General features: G+C 39.1%; 1 protein-coding gene and 1 long non-coding RNA gene across 6 annotated transcripts in view; one reads left to right on the top strand and one right to left on the bottom strand.

Moving 5' to 3' along the window:
• Cfap54 (cilia and flagella associated protein 54) overlaps positions 1–1,985 on the bottom strand; it is a 270,425-nt gene extending 268,440 nt beyond the window's left edge. For all 4 annotated transcript variants that reach the window (XM_090328446.1, XM_090328444.1, XM_090328445.1 and 1 more), the window contains exon 1: positions 1,642–1,985. In XM_090328446.1, coding sequence (XP_090184572.1) covers positions 1,642–1,961 — 320 coding nt within the window. In that variant the 5' untranslated portion in view covers positions 1,962–1,985. The remainder of the gene's footprint in view (positions 1–1,641) is intronic.
• Positions 1,986–2,076: 91 nt separating this feature from the next.
• On the top strand, positions 2,077–7,171 carry LOC150067380 (uncharacterized). 2 transcript variants are annotated; one of them, XR_016534610.1, is made up of 3 exons: positions 2,077–2,165; positions 3,747–3,870; positions 6,994–7,171. It is a non-coding gene; the product is annotated as an uncharacterized LOC150067380 (long non-coding RNA). The 2 variants fall into 2 exon arrangements; XR_016534611.1 differs by having other exon boundaries at positions 2,094–2,239.
• The last annotated feature ends 9,320 nt before the right edge of the window (positions 7,172–16,491 follow it).

Here is a 16,491-nt window from a genome sequence, read left to right as displayed (position 1 = left end):
TATTTTTAAATGTACGCATCATAACAATAAACTTTGTGTATTTGTGCTGGTCCTGGGCTTGAATTTAGGGCCTGAGTTTCTTTTACCCAAAACTAGTGCTTTATCACTTGAGCCACAGCTCCACTTCTCGGTTGTTGTTCTTTTGTTTTGGTTTGATTTGGTTTGGTTTGGTTTTGTAACTGGAATAAGATCTCATTGACTTTCCTACCCTAGCTGGCTTTGAAACACAATCTGCAGATTTCAGCCTCCTTAGTAGCTAAGACAAGTATGAGCCACTGGCTCATGTTTGTCAAAGACAAACATTTTTATATCTTTTGTTAACATGATGCTTTCCTAGAAAGGCACTCTAATATACAGAAAGTACTCAATAAGTAGATGCATGAATGAATAACATATTATGTTAAACCTAGCACTTAGCATGTGAACAAAAATGTTTGATATGCATAGATATGTATATTACATATGTATATTTTCATGATTATTAAAATTACTATGTTGGTATTCCTTTCAACTTCTCTACATTTGTGATTGTTCATTTTGCAATGCATTTAACCAAGAAAGATAGTAACATAAAGAAGAAAGGATCTCAGGGCCAGGAGTTTAGCCTAGTGGTAGAGTGCATGCATGAAGACCTGGGTTCGATTCCTTTATACCACATACTTAGAAAAAGCCAGAAGTGGTGCTGAGGGTCAAGTGGTAGAGCTCTAGCCTTGAGAAAAATCCAAGGACGGTCCTCAGGCCCTGAGCTTAAGCCCAGGACTGCCAAAAAAAAAAAAAAAAAAAAAAAAAAAAAAAAAAAAAAAAAAGAAAGGATCTCAAAAGCAGGTAGCTTGCAGTTCACAGTAATAACATGATGGCAGACTCCACGGGGGGAAAAAAAAAAGAAAGAAAGAAAAGGCAAACGTGCAGATGAGTCATAAACTCAAGGAGGAAAAAACAAATCTCTATGATCCTAATTGCAATATAATAAGAAAGTAAGCTGTCACACCCTTCGTGACATCAAAAAGGTTCTTTGAAATGTGAAACAAGTCCTCTCCAGAGTGTGGGTACTAGTTGGAGTAGGAAGGGAGGGGAGGGAGGACGAATATCGTACTTAATGTACACGGGTGAAAAAGTGAAACAATGAAGCCTGTGGAGACTGGAAAGTGGGGAGTCAAGAGCTGGGGATGAACCAATGGACATATTAAAATGAAACTCAGTTGTTCCGGCCCACGGATGGCAATCCAAGTGCAGAGGGGCGGGTTTCCTTGAAGAACTCGCCCATCTCCAAGTCAATCCTCCAATAGTCTTCCAATTCCAACCCCGATGCTCACCAGTTAAATGCTCCCTTGTGAATCATCCCCACCCCGGAAGACACCATGAAAGCATTCGCCTAGGTGGCCACTCTGGAGGAGACAGCTCGGAACCCACGGGAGCTCAGGAAACTTTTTCTGTGTTGACTTGTACTTTGGCTGAGCGACGAATCTCCACTTCTGGAACTTGGCTCGTCCGAGGCCCCCCGGCCGGGTCCCCCTCAGGCCTGGCGCTCAGGCCCCGCGTCCCCGGGCCGCCCGCGTTCCCCGCCGCCTCGGCCGCCTCCTCCGGCCGGCCCTCCGGCCCTCCACCGGCCCGCGCCCGCCCCGGCGCCTGGCCTCTGCTTACCTACGCCGGTGAAACTCGTCCTTCAGTTCCGTCGTCGCCAGCGTCTTCTTTTTCCTCATAAAACCTAACAGCTCGCGAATCTCCTTCTCGAAAGAGGCCAAGAGCGGGTTTTTAGCGTCTAACGGCCCATAAAACACGGCATTGGGCAACTTCTCCTCAGGACACGACCGGCGAAGCAGCGGGCCCCCGCTGATCTTGGACTCCTGGGATGACTTCAAAAAAGCTGTGGAGGTCGAAGGTGGGGTTGGTGGAAGTTCTGGTGGTGATGAGGCGGAGGGGGATTCGGATGGAGAGCTCGCCAAGGTGCCGGACGCTGCCATGTTGACGTCTCCACCACCCGCCGGTCCCGCTGCCCAGAGCGTGTGTATACACGCGGTTGCCTGGCAACGGTCTCCTGGCAACACAGTATCCTCCCGCCCCCCCCGTCCCCCCCCCCCCGCCCGCGCGCTTTTCAGTGAACACAGCGACCCCTACAGGGCAGAGGAAGAACAAAACGCGGACGAGGAAGGAATGATGCTCTGGAGGTTGTCCTGGGCTCTGGGGTGGCACTTCTGAAGAAATCAGAATACAGAAGATTTTTGAACGGAGAAAGCTTCGAGTACTGGAGTCGAAAATTAACCATCACAAATCTGGGCTATGCTTTACCCTTCCGTACTTTTTTTTTTAACCACATTTGAACAATAGTGGTAATTAACAATGCCAGCCATTGTTCTAAGTACTTGAAAGAAACATAGTATCATGATCTTTGATTTTTGTTTGATCATGGTAACCACTTCACAACATCGGGTACTATTAGTATCTTAAGTGTTTCACTGTTCAGGAAACCAACGCTTAATGGAAGACAAATATTTTGACCAAAGTCAGTAAGACCATTTCCCAGTTTTGTGACTCCAGATCCCAGGATCAGAAAGAATAAGCTGCATTGATCACAGTAATAAGTCCTCCTAAATGAAGCTTCCAAATTGAGATTAGGAATCTCTAGGACAAGGAATTTAACAATCAAATACTTGGCCACTCATTCATTTGCTTCCATGTGTACATTCGGGTGTATGTCCAATATGTAATGAAGTCTGTGCCTCTAATAACTATGATTTTTTATTTGTTTGCATTCAATCATCCTAAACACCAATATAGATTAATGACCATTTTACTCAACCTTAATAATTTGACAATACATACTAATGGCTTGAAGTGTTAGCTCCTGGCTTAAAGTGTTAAATCTCAGAATACTTTTGAATACTTTTGAATTTTTAAACAAGGATCTGAGGAGACTTCATTCCTAATGGGCAAACTACAGGCCTCAAGGGAAATACTTAGTGACAAAGGAAGTTCTTCTTTCCCTGCATATTATGAGACCCAGAGTCTAGTTTATTCATGTATATTTAAAGTTTCAACTAATAATCCGCATTCCTTATAAATTATGTAGTTTTAAAAAAATACCTAAAAGAAGAAACAGAGCTGGCTCTTTATTAAAAAAAAAAAGGTCCTTAATACTGAAAATGATTGCAGTTCTTTCACACATAAAAATAAAGGAAAAGAAAGGTGATGACCTTAATACCCTATTCTCTCATTAAGAAGCATATTAACACAGCCGATTTCTTTCATATCTGACCTAAATTTTTGGAGGTTTTGTGGGCCTATACCAATTTACAAGGCTAGCCTCATATGTGATGGGTAATATACCCCAGGCTTTTGTGAAGGAAGATGCCAGAAATTTTGCCCATTGAGACAAGTAATTGTAGCCACAAAATCTTCCTGTCAAAGCAGTAAAAGGCAATGATACCTCACTGATTGAGTCTAGTTCTCTAAATTAGGATGTAGACATGATACTCTGAGACAATGTTTTAGATTCTTGCTACATAGCTAAATCAGGCCTCAAATTCAGGATCCTCCTGCCTCTGCTTCACAGTGTGGGAAGCAGAATGTATTTTTTAAAGATTCTATCTCATCTCTAGGTAATCAGTAAAAAAAAATTAACATAAAAGAACTAAGATCCAGAGGGGAAAAATTCATCTTTGAACATTAAAATAAAATACTAATAGACATTTTTTGAGAGTTCAGCTTTCTGAACTGTCTTGTTCTCATATTCCTCTTATTTTTGGTAGATACCAAACTTGTCCACTTCAGATCAAAAGCTGATGCAGCTTCCAATTAAGAACTATCCTATTGATGAAAGTGAAATAGCAGGATTTAATTAAATTAACATGGGCAGACAAGAGGAAAGAAAAGGTAAAGAAAACAAAGTGGGATTTTTCCCCCCTATGGTCTGCTTGCTCTCACTAACGACCTTTCTTACAGTGTTCAGATTTGAAAGTTAAGGGTAAAAGAAATATGACTCATTAAATTCAAATACTTGAATTATGAAACACTGTATCTTAGTCATCTTCTTCCTTTTACATACTTAAGTTGACAATGCTTAATTTGAATTAGTTTTTGGAAGCTGAATACTAATAGGTGTTAGATTCTGAATCATCATCCTGGTGAGGTGGAAGTTTCCATTTGCACAGTTCAAATTATATCTGAGGCATCTTTAACAGATTAGCAATGTTATTTTTCTTATAACAAGATGCAGCCAATATAATATCTCTTCTATTTGCTTGTCACTCTGCTTTATTCTTTCCTCTGTAATGAAAGAATGGAGTGAGGCAACTACTTTTCTGACAGGGCTAAATAAATACCTTCCTTATAAATAATGTAAATTGCTGTTTCTTATTATTAATGCCTTGGCAGCCTGCAAGGATCTTTTTTTTGCCCATTCAAGATTCTTTTTTTATCTGAAGTTATTGGTGGAGAGATAAATAAGTTTATAAATTTAAATAATAAATGAGTTGGGTAATTTAGTTGTTCAGTACTTGAACCTGTCCCAAATAACTAGATAGATGCAATCCTTATGCAAAAAAAGCACAAAAATTTTCCTTGCCCACCTCACCTCCTAATATGTAGGCATAAAAATAATTTTACTTCTTTATCCATTCACTCAGTTAAATGTAAGCATTTCTGTAATGTGTCCACATGATGCACAGATGAGCCTACACACTCCCTATAGCTAACCAAAATTGAAAGGTATTCTGTGGAGTATGTTATAATGATTTTTAAATGTTATATACAATGCTGGGCACCAGTAGCTCATGCTTATAATTCTGGCAACTAGGGAAGCACCACCAAATGCCAGATGTGAACCTGTAAGTGCTCAAGTGATTGAGTGCTTATCCTTGAGCAAAAAAGCTCAGGAATGTACCCAGATTCTTAGCTCAGGCCCCAGTTTCAGAACAAAAACATAGACAGATAGATAGACAGACAGACAGACAGAAGTTCAGTGTGGGTATTCTGTTAAATATTGTCTCCTTTTTAATCTATATTATGGATAATGGAAGACTTCTCTATTCAATGCTCTCCTGTGCATCATGCCCTTCTTCCAGTTATCCTTTATTACTTGGATCCTGCCATCCCCTTGGCATGTGGTTTATTTCTTCTCAGAATAGAACTTGTAATTTCCTGCTCAGGCTGTGCTTAAACCTGACTTTGCTTTTCAGCCAAGAGGCAATCAAGTACGTTGGGGGTATGTTTTGAAGAAAACAAGCTTCATCTTGAAAGGCACCTGCTTCAGATTAGGTCATTGTGTGTTCCCCCAGGCAAGAAGAAATTGCTTATCTCTGGCAAGTGGTAGGGGCTCTTTCTGAAAGAAGGAAGACTCAGAGGAATTCAGGAACTCCAACTTAGGCCTATATGTATGTAAATCTCTACTTCATGTTTCTAAGCCCAAGCTTAGGGTATTTGTTCTATTCCAGGCCTGGTTTTCAGCAATATCTACCCTGCCAATTCTCCAAGTTGAAAGAGAGGCACTCTGCCTTTTTGAACCATACCTTAATCTTTTGATTAACTGCTCCAAAACAATTGAATCTTTGCTGACCTTCAACTTTAAAATCCCCGCCCTTGATTTTTTTTTTTTTGCCAGACTTGGGGCTTGAACTCAGGGCCTAAACACTTTCCTTCAGCTTTCTCAAGCTTTCTGGATACTCTGAGCCACAGCACACTTTTCTGAGTATGTGATACTGAGGAATCAAACCCAGGGCTTCATGTATGCTAGGCAAGCATTCTACCACTCGGCCACACCTCCATCCCTGAATCCCTTTTTTTTTTTTTTTAACCTTTCATTCTTATTTGGTTAACTTGAGTTTCCTAAAAATAAATACATAATAATCAGCTCAAATGCTTTTACAAAAATAGTTTGAGGAAACAGCAAGTGCTAGTGTTTTGCATTTTTATATACGGCTGTAATTCCTGTGAATTATAAGAATAAAGGAAAGGGGAATTGGAGAGATAGATGGCAAGAAATACATGGTGGCTAATATACTCAGCAAGCAGTACAACGAGCTGTTGTAGGGTACCTCCCTTTAGGTTATAGAGATTTTTTATTTTCAGTACTAAAATTTTAGGCTGCACTTTCTGAACAAGAGCTCTACCCCTTGAGCCACACCTGCTACCTTTTTGCTTTAGTTATGCTTTGAATAGGGTCTCTTTTCTTACCTAGCTCTACCTAGAATGCAGTCCCTGTGTTTTCTACCTGGCTGAAAGGCACATGCCACCATATCTAGCTTTTTCTGTTGAGATGAGGGTCTTAATGAACTTTTCTCCTCAGGCTGGCCTAAACCAGAACTATGATCCTCTCCATCTCAGCCTCCCAAATAGCTTGGGTTGCAAACCTGATCTCAGGCTATATAGAGTTTCTCAGATGCTGTATATTAGTCTACAGCAAAGTCTACGAAAGTCTAAAAGGGAGCTTTAGAGAGAAAAATGTAACCATTGCCTTCCTCCTGGTCAAGAGGCACCACCATACATCCAAGTTGAATTACCCAAGCCCCTTAGCTGCTAAAGGTGACAAATCTCATTGTTGGTAATGCAGTTTTCTAGTTCAAAAACTGTGGGAGAGCACAGAAACTGTAGAGAGTGGCTTTCAAGGGGTGGAATCATGCAGCCAGCCTGGAGGGATATCACCTCAACAGCAGCTGGAATGGTGCAAATAGTACAGGGTCCAGTAGATTAGTAAAGACAGGAAATCCCAAGCAGTGCCTGAGGATAGTGCAATATATAAGCTGTGCAGCTATGCAGTTCTGCTTTGGGTGAGAAATTCCTGGTCTCCCTTCGTTCCTCTCACATGTTATTAATGTCATTAATGTCTGGGTTGCCTCACTCTCTGTAGCTTTTCTGCCTAAGTATGTGTATTAAATTTCTTTTCTTGCTACTTAAACTAGCCTATTAGGGAATTTTGCTTCCAAAAACAATGAAATAAATTTACATTTTTCCTTTCTCACTCTCTCGCTCTCTTACCAAGTATATCTAAATTCTTGGCAGCATCTATAGAACAAAACTAAGAAGACTCAACGTGGGAGAGGAACAGGGGACCCAAGAACAGAGGACCCATTCATGTGGAATGAAGCCAAGAACCTGAATACACCAATGGGACAGATGGAAGGGAAAATTACTAGGAAATACTTCTGTCTTTAAGCAGAGGACCTGGAAAACGGCAGCTTTGTATAGTAAGTTTATACATAGTAGCATTCTTCTCTAGCCCAATGACACAGACATGACTGCAGCTTCCATCTTCACCTCCTCCAGCAAAGGCCAAATAAAGAGTCAGGAGTCTTTACTCTCACCAAAATATAACAAGGTACTCGAATTACCTAAAGAAAACCTAGAAGGACATCCACCCTCACCTAGAGATCATGTGATAACTCTCTCCAATCCTAGCTGGGGTGGTGTCCAGAAGAGGTCTGGTGGAGAATCAAGACTCTGATTATTAGCCCAGCCACTTATTCTCTCATGGTGTCATTGTATGGTAATCAGTGAAGTACTGTCTTTCTCAGTCCATGAACACCCAGTAATAAGGAAAAACTCCTTTCAAAAAAAGCAAAGTCTTAGCCAGGTGCGGTGGCTCACACCTATAATCCTAGTTATTCAGGAGGCTGAGATGTGAGGATCATGGTTCAAATCCAGCCTGAGCACTAAAGACCATGAGACTCTTATCTCCAATTAACCACTAGAAAACGGGAAGTAGGGCTATGGCTCAAGAGGTAGGGCGGTAGCCTTGAGCTGAAGAGCTAAGGGACAGCACCCAGGCCCAGAGTTCAAGCCCCACAACCAAAAATAACTGATTGAACTTGACTGATACATTGGAATCAATTGAAAATGCATGTATTTTCTGGGAAAGATTAACCTAAATCAGTGTGTGTGTGTATCTTTACACAGTATCTAGATCAAAGTATTTAATAATGTTAGTTTTTATTATTAAGCTTGTATTATTCTTCTTATCACTTGATAACAAATAACTTTTTCTACAATTGTTCTTACTCAAAAAGGCATTTATTTGAAAATAAAAATATAAAAGCAATTGTTTAGATGAAAAGTTCAATTTTCAAAAAGAACTCATTTGGATAGTTTGAAAACTAACAGAAAAATTAATTTCTATTTATCCACCATAGCATATTTTCAAATCTCAGTAACGAACCCTTTCCATAGTATCTTGAGACGATACTAAAATCACCAGTTTCCCTGTCAACAGAACTTTAGGTTTCATATTCCCAGTACCTCATCATATATGATGGGGGAGATTTTTGTTTGTTTTCCAGCTTTGTAGATTAGAAGTCAAAAACAATTTTAAAATATCAGTCAAAGATGAAGTTGGTGAGGTTTTGTCCCAAATGCTTAGAACAATGTCCAGGAGTTAGTTGTCACTCTACAAATAATTATTGAATGAAAATGTGAAGTTACTCTACAAATAATTATTGAATGAAAATGTGAATAAATAGGAAAAGCAATGGATAACAAATGTGAAAGGCAACAGAAAATGAAAAATTTGAAATTAATCCAAGTTTTCAACCCTGAGGACTTAACAGAATAGTAATGATGTTAATTGTTCAGATAAATAGCATAGGAGATGACTTCAGGACCCTCCTTTATACAGCTTTGGGATGGCTAACCAATGTGTATAAACATCTTTGCTCTAAAAACCATTTCCATTCACCCAGCATTGTTATTTAGACCATGCAACTCTACCACCAGCCATATGGCAACTGGACCAAAGACAAACACTTGACCTCACAGGACCAGTCAGATTCTTTCTCCCAGAGGACCTGAAACTAAGAATCTGCTAGGTATAATGGAACTGAATATAAAGGTGAAGAGTAGAGAAGGCTAGTTGGGAGAGAGAAAAGCAGCACATCTGAGAAAAGCAAAGACAGAAGCTGGAGAGAAGATTGTGTTAATAATCATTTTCAGGCCTTCTTCTTGAGGGCCTAGCTTTCCCGGACTCAGAAGGAATTCTCCTTTGAAGGCCAATGAAAAGTAAATAGACTTGTTTTCTGAGGCTTGAGCCAAAAATCATTGGTTAGATAGGGAGGGAGATGATTGATACATTTGGGGGCAAGTCAAATCTTATTTCCTTTCCCTCTAGAAATACTGGCTGATCAAAATATTTCATGCTCAAAGAGCCAACTACCACATGTTTTTGCTCATATGTGGAATGTAGGTCTAGTATGACCATAATAAAAATTTTATTTATATTAGCACCATGAGTTTTACCTAGTAGTAGAGTGTTTGCCTAGCATGCAGGGAAGACCTAGGTTCAATTCCTCGGTACTACATACATAGAAAAAGCTGAAAGTGGTGCTGTGGCTCAAGTGGTAGAGCTCTGGCCTTGAGAAAGCCCAAGGACAGTGCTCAGGCCCTGAGTTAAAGCCCGAAGACTGGCAAAAAAAATTACTTACATTAATTTGTTGATTAACAACCTACTTGCATAGCTACTTAAATATAATAAAAATTTAAGCTGAGTGCAATGGCTCAATGCCTGGAATCCTAGCTACTCAGGAGGCTGAGATCTGAGGATCATGGTTCAAAGCCAGCCCAGGCATTAAAGACCATGAGACTCTTATCTCCAATTAACCACTAGAAAACTAGAAGTGGGGCTGTGGCTCAAGGGGTAGGGTAGTAGCCTTGGGCTGAAGAGCTCAAAGACAGCTCCCAGGCCCAGAGTTCAAGTCCCACGACTGATAAAAAAAATTAATTTAAAAATAATAATAGCCAGGCACTGGTGACTTACTCCTGCAATCCTAGCATCTCAGAGATCTGAGGATCTTGGTTCAAATCCAGCCTGGGTGGGAAATTCCATGAGAATCTTATATCCAGCTAACCACCAAAAAGCTGAAAACGGAGCCAAGGTTCAAGAGGCAGAGCATTAGCCTTCAGCTCAGGGACAGTATCTAGTCCCTGAGTTCAAGCCCCAGAACTACTGACACACACACAAACACATACACTCATCATCATCATGAAAAATGGATATGAATGGAAAAGTGAGGCAATGGAAGTGAATCAGAGTGAGGAAGATAAGAGGGTTCTGGGGAGTGAAGACGTTTGAAATATATTACATATATATATGTGAAACCCACCAAATACTGTTTAAAAGGGAATGGAGGGGGGTTAAGAGAATAAAATGGAAGAAGTGAACTTGTTCAAAGCACACTGACTGCTTATAAGAAATTTTCACAATGCAACTCTTTTGTACTATGAATGAAAAATGTATAAGAAAAATAATGTTGATTCCTCATTGGATCAGTCCTGGGGCTTGAACTCAGGCACTGGGCACTGTCCTTGGACAGGTTTTGCTCAAGGCTAGTGCTCTGCCACTTGACCTTCAGCACCACTTCTGGCTTTTTCTGTGTGTGTAGTACCAAGAAATCAAATCCAGGGCTTCATGCATGCTAGGGGAGCACTCTACCACTAGGCTATGCTCCCGGCCCCGGACTATGCCTTTTTTATACTGTTATGTTTTTAATACAGCTCCAGGCCTTTCTCCTCCTAGCCTTTCATGAGATCAGGAGATATCTAATCTTACAGCTTAGATATACGTTTTAAAATTTTTTATTACTATAAAAGTGATGTACAGAGGGGTTAAATGACATAAGTCTGGTAAGAGTACATTTCTTTTTGGACAATGTTACCCCCTCTCTTGCTCTCTCCCAGTTTTTCCTTCCTTACCCCTCCCACAAGTCTTATAGTTCATTTTTAACATAATAGCTAGTATCACTGCTCCATTTATTTACCATTTGAAATATTTGCATAGCCCTAGAAGAAAAGTACTTTCAGAAATGTTCATCCCTTCTGAAAACAGTCCTGAAGGAAGGAAAAGCTGTCAAGAGTGAGGTAGGATAATCAGAGACCAGTATGGACATAGAGGTTGTCATTAGGAGATGGTCCCAAGGCATGGCATTATTTTCTTAGAATATAAGAAAAAAGTGGAACAAAAAACATATACAGGAAAATTTGTGCTGCAGAATATTATACAAGCAGAGAAATGCATGTCATTTCCTAATTGCCTTGTGGCTTCAACACCTCTTCACAACACCTTGAGAAAAAAAGTCTGCAAATTTCAAACCACCTCTTTGCAAATTGAATTCTTAATGTCACTAGGCTTCACACACTTACAACCCACGCTCTTTCAGTTGCTAAGTGCACTGGATTGTCACAGTATGTTCCAGAGGCTCTGGATTTCTCTCAAATGTGAAAGCTATGCCTCTAATTGGAAGCAAAGCCTTTGTCTTTCAAAGACAAACAATACTCATTAGAGTTCTAATTCAAATTAAAACTCATTTCCCAAAGCAAAGTTTATAAACTATCTAATTCAATACTATCTTACAATGTAGAACGAAAGGATGACTTACAGCTTAGTTTTTTATTCTTTTTTTTTTTTTTTTTTTTTTTTTTTTTTTGCCAGTCCTGGGCTTGAGCTCAGGGGCAAAGCACTGTCCTTGGGCTTTCTCAAGGCCAGAGCTCTACCACTTGAGCCTCAGCACCACTTCCAGCTTTTTTTTTTCTATGTATGTGGTACCAAGGAATCGAACCCGGGTCTTCATGCATGCTAGGCAAGCACTCCACCACTCCCGGCCCTAGTTTTGCATTCTTAGCTTTACTTCCTTAGGAAGAAAAAAATCAGAGTATGACTCTAAACCTTTACTTCTCTATGCACTAATAACTTCTATTAATGAAATGTATTACAAAAGGCTTGGCTTTTTCTAACTCAACATAAATGATATTTTTTGACAAAAATCTAAACCTGTAATAAAAGGGAGGAAACTATGGCAAGAAATAAAGACGTAGCTTTCATATATATGCACATATACAAATTTAGCAGTACTAAAGAGTGAGATATAAATTGCAATCCAAAGACCTCAAGAGTTTAGAGTCCAGTACAAGAGATTGGCTATTCATTCATTTAACAAGATTTTAGCCACTATTCACCATAAAAAAGATTCTTTGTTGGGTGATAAATCTTTATTGGATCATTTCAACATATATCATCAAATATAAAATTTTACTTAGGGCCGGGAGTTTGGCCTAGTGGTTAAAGTGCTTGCCTAGCATGCATGAAGACCTGGGTTTGATTCCTCAGTACCACATACATAGAAAAAAGCCGGAAGTGGTGCTGAGGCTCAAGTGGTAGAGCTCTTGAGAAAATCCAAGGACAGTGCTCAAGCCCTGAACTCAAGTCCAGGACTGGCAAAAAAAATAAAATAAAATAAAATTTTACTTAAAATTTAAAACTTTTATGATGTTACAAGGACTATAGGACTATATATATATGTGTGTGTATATATGTACATATATATCTTTTTTTAAATCAAGTTTGTTGGCTGCTGATGGCTCCAACCTCTAACCTTAGCTACTCAGGTGGCTAAGATCTGGTGGGGCAAAAAAAAAAAAAAGACAGCTAGAACGCACACACAAAAAGTCCACAAAACTTCATCTCCAAAATAATCAGCCAAAGGGTAAAGATAGAGGGGCCGGGAGTTTGGCCTAGTGGTAGAGTGCTTGCCTAGCATGCACGAAGACCCGGGTTCGATTCCTTGGTACCACATACTTAGAAAAAAGCCGGACATGGTGCTGAGGCTCAAGTGGTAGAGTTCTAGCCTTGAGAAAAATCCAAGGACAGTGCTCAGCCCCTGAGCTTAAGTCCAGGACTGGCAAAAAAAAAAAAAAAGAGTAAAGATAGAAACATAGCTCTAGTAATAGAATGACCACTGAACAGCAAGCAAATGGAGAAAATGCAAAGCCCTGAGTCCAAATCCCAGTATGGGGGTGGGAGCTTAAAGGTTCAAATCAATACCAAAACAAAAGCAAAAAGCAAAAGACATCATAACCACCAATAGGTTGTGGAATCACTATTGAACTTAATTATGTGTTTCAGATTTAAAATAAGCAAATAGACCAAATCTTTTTTTGGCCATTGTGCTTTGTTTTGTGTTTCTTGAGACAGGGTCTCACTTATATGGCCCAAGTGTGGCCTGGAATTTGCAAACCTTCTATCTCTGCTCGTCAAACACTGGGATTACAAGCCTGCATCAGCACACTCAGTAAATACCTTTAAAAATAAAAATAAGAAGCAAAAAAGTAAAACAAAAATAGTGTCATTCATCATACAGTCAGTAATTACAGCATGGGGCTTGAAAGCATAGCTTTAAACAACAAATCCTTAGTAAGTAAAAAGTGAACTGTGTATATATGGAAATTATGTATCTAAGAATATTCTGTCAAATGAGATGGAAAGAGATGTGCTGTTCAGTAAGAGGTTATGGATAATTGGTTATTTATCTGACTCAAAGTAAAGTTAGATTTCTATTTTATATCATACCAAAAATCTAGGATATTAAAACCAAACACAATCCACAAAGTACATATACAATGTACTATAAGAAAATATAGAATAATTTCACACACAATACATAAAACAGAAAATACACAAAGTGCCACAGGAAAATATATAATAATGGGCCAGGAGTTTAGCCTAGTGGTAGAGTGCTTGCTTAGCAAGCATGAAGACCTGGGTTTGATTCCTTGATACCACATACATAGACAAAAGCCAGAATTGGTGCAGAGGCTCAAGTGGTAGAGTTCTAGCCTTGAGAAAGTCCAAGGACAGTGTTCAGGCCCTGAGCTCAAGCCCAGGACTAGCAAAAAAAAGAAAAAGAAAATTTAGAATAATTTCACACAGAACACACAATACATACACTCATGTATAAGGAAAAAGGCCACTTTCTATATTGTTATAGTCATATATATCCTAAAGGGATAGTAATATTGAATATATTTTCTGATAAATGAATGTTCAATAAAAAATAATAAAATAATCTAGATACAATCACTGCAGGACTGATAGACTTATATCTATATTTATATATAACTTGGACTAAGAGAGATTTTATAAAGCAAATTCTAGCAAAGAATTTTTAGGTGATCCAAAGGAAAGATAATTAAAAGAAGAGATATGTAAGTTAGATATCTATAGCTTACTTAAGTCATTTTAGATGAAAAGCAGCACTTCTCATCATAAGTAGGCCCCATTTGATTCTTTTCTTCAATGTATATATGAATAAGTAATTAAAATTAATTAAATTTTAACTGAGTCTCCTTTATTTTGATGGACTCAGTCTAGTAACCTTAAGGAAAAGGCCAAGTATGGTATTTTCTAGACTTTCCTAAATTTAGATTATGTCTTTTGGTATTAACACCCTCTTGCTTTAGAGATATGACAAATCCATAGAGATTTCTCTGTTTCCATGTTTGTTTTGTTTCCTCAAAAGTAATTTCTTTAGTTTCTATAGTGTGATATCATATTTCTGTGCTGCTTGTTTTCCTTAAATGCTCATATTCCTTGGCTTCTTATTCACAATTATAATTTCATATGTAGATTTGCCTCCTTGATAGCTTGTATGTTTTCATTTATTAAATTCTTTGTTCTCCTGGCAACTGGTATAGGAAGAAGACTGTGGCCAAGAGGTCTTCTCTGTGGTGCTTTTCAACCCTATGATCAGAGGAAATCATATCCTGGTATACCTGTGATGGTTATAGGTTAACCCTCTTCTCTGGCATACTGTTAATATTGTTGTTGTTAAATATTTATGCATTTGTGTGTTTATGTGTTTGTGTATGTGTGTGCTAGCACTGGGGCTTGAACTCATAGCCTAAGTGCTGTCCCTTGCCTTTTCACTCAAAGCTGGTACTCTACCACTTGAAGCATAGCTTTACTTCCACCTTTTGGTTGGTAAATTGGAGGTGAGTCTCTCAAATATGTCCACCTGGGCTGGCTTCAAATCAACGAACTCAGATCCCAACCTCCTGATTAGCTAGAATTCTCAGTGTGAACCACCAGCACCCTACCTGTTATATTATTAATGGTGCTTTTTCATCCAAATGTATCTCAATTTAGACAATAAATGGAAGTTAACTTGGACTATCATCTTTTTCTCTTTCATCCCAGTACTCATCTCAATAGTGTCTGCAAACAAATACCCCAGTTGATTTAGAGAGTAGTCCATAACTTTGACCTGGGGTAAATGCTATAGCCAGCACCTGGAGAATAAAAGACTGATTTTCCTCCTCCATGCCCCTGTAATTAATTATCCTATTGGCTGCCTGCCATAGTCTCTAGTGTCTAACAGCTTAGGTTTCTTTATCAGGCATCAGCAGAGCTGTTATCTTTCACCTAAATAGGATTATAGGTTTTTTTCTTTACTCTTGATTTGTCATGCATGTCTAACCCTCTCCACTTTAATATCCATTCTATAATTACACTTATACTATTGCCTATATTAACAGTAATTAGGTGAGATATGAAAACTTATTAGGTATCAGGTATTATTCAAAGCTTTTGGCTTGTCTAAATCTTCCCAGTAACACCAAGAGGTTGGTCCTTGATCTCCATTTTCTGGATATGAAAACTGAGGTCTAAAGAGAGTAAGTAACCTGCCAGAAACTGGAATATTCAGAGAGGGTCAGCAAGTTAATCAGTCTACAACTAATATTTCTAATACCACTTAAACCCCTCTGTCAAACAACAGCTCTCTCCTTGGCTTTCCTGAATTGCTTTGGGTTTAACGCTTCTTTATTACCTGTCATTTCTGTGGGATTTGGAAAGGAAGAGGAGTTAAGTCTTAGGAACTCAACTCATGAATCAGAAGCTTTATTAGGCTGTGTTCTTCAAACTTGGCAGTTCTGTTATATTGAAAAGTGTTTGGCATGGTCACATGGGCAGTCACTACCTATTAGAGAGCCCAGATGTACAAATATCTACACACCACTTCTCACTGCCAGGTCTATCTGGAAAACTGGATGAAGATTTGGCATAAAAAAGGAAAGGGGCCATGAAACTTTCCGCACTCTCTTGCCCACTCCCTATAGATCCATGGAGGGACCACTCCAATTATACAACCCAGCATCCCTTAACAACATCCCGAATACTTTAAATCTGAAGCAGCAAGCAATGACTGTGGACAACGCCATCATTTCAGTAAGAGGAAAAAGAAGGACAAAGAGAACAAGTGACTTACCCACAATTCCCAATCAAGTTCGCTAGTGATCAGGCCAGAATGACTGCCTTGATGAACCCATGCTTCTACTCTTTCTTTCACTGCCTCTCTGATTCATTACTGTGGAAACAGAAAGAAAAGGTATTAAAATTGTGCTGTTGTATATCTAAAAATGACATACAATGGCTGCTACTGGGTTTTTAATTCAGGGCCTCCTTTGCTAGACAGGAGTTCTACCACTGAGGCATGTCCCCAGCTCTTTGCTGCACTAGTTAGTTTGAAAAACAGTCTTGCTTCCTGAAAATAGAGCCTGGAACCCAATCCAGGCATTTTAGACTTTCTGTGGTAGTTAGGATAAGAAGCACTTACCAGATGAGAATGGATCTCGTGAAATTCTTGTATTCTTTGGATTGACCTCAGTGATCTTGTCAATCAAAGCCTCACAAGTAGCTAGGATTACTGGCATGAATCACTGCACCTGCCTTTAAAAGAGTGT

This window comes from Megascapheus bottae, chromosome 2, assembly GCF_031878675.1.
Source record: "Megascapheus bottae isolate mThoBot1 chromosome 2, mThoBot2.hap1, whole genome shotgun sequence".
Lineage (NCBI taxonomy): Eukaryota > Metazoa > Chordata > Mammalia > Rodentia > Geomyidae > Megascapheus > Megascapheus bottae.
Note: the sequence above shows the minus strand (reverse complement) of the source record. Positions and strands in the feature narration are given on the sequence as shown.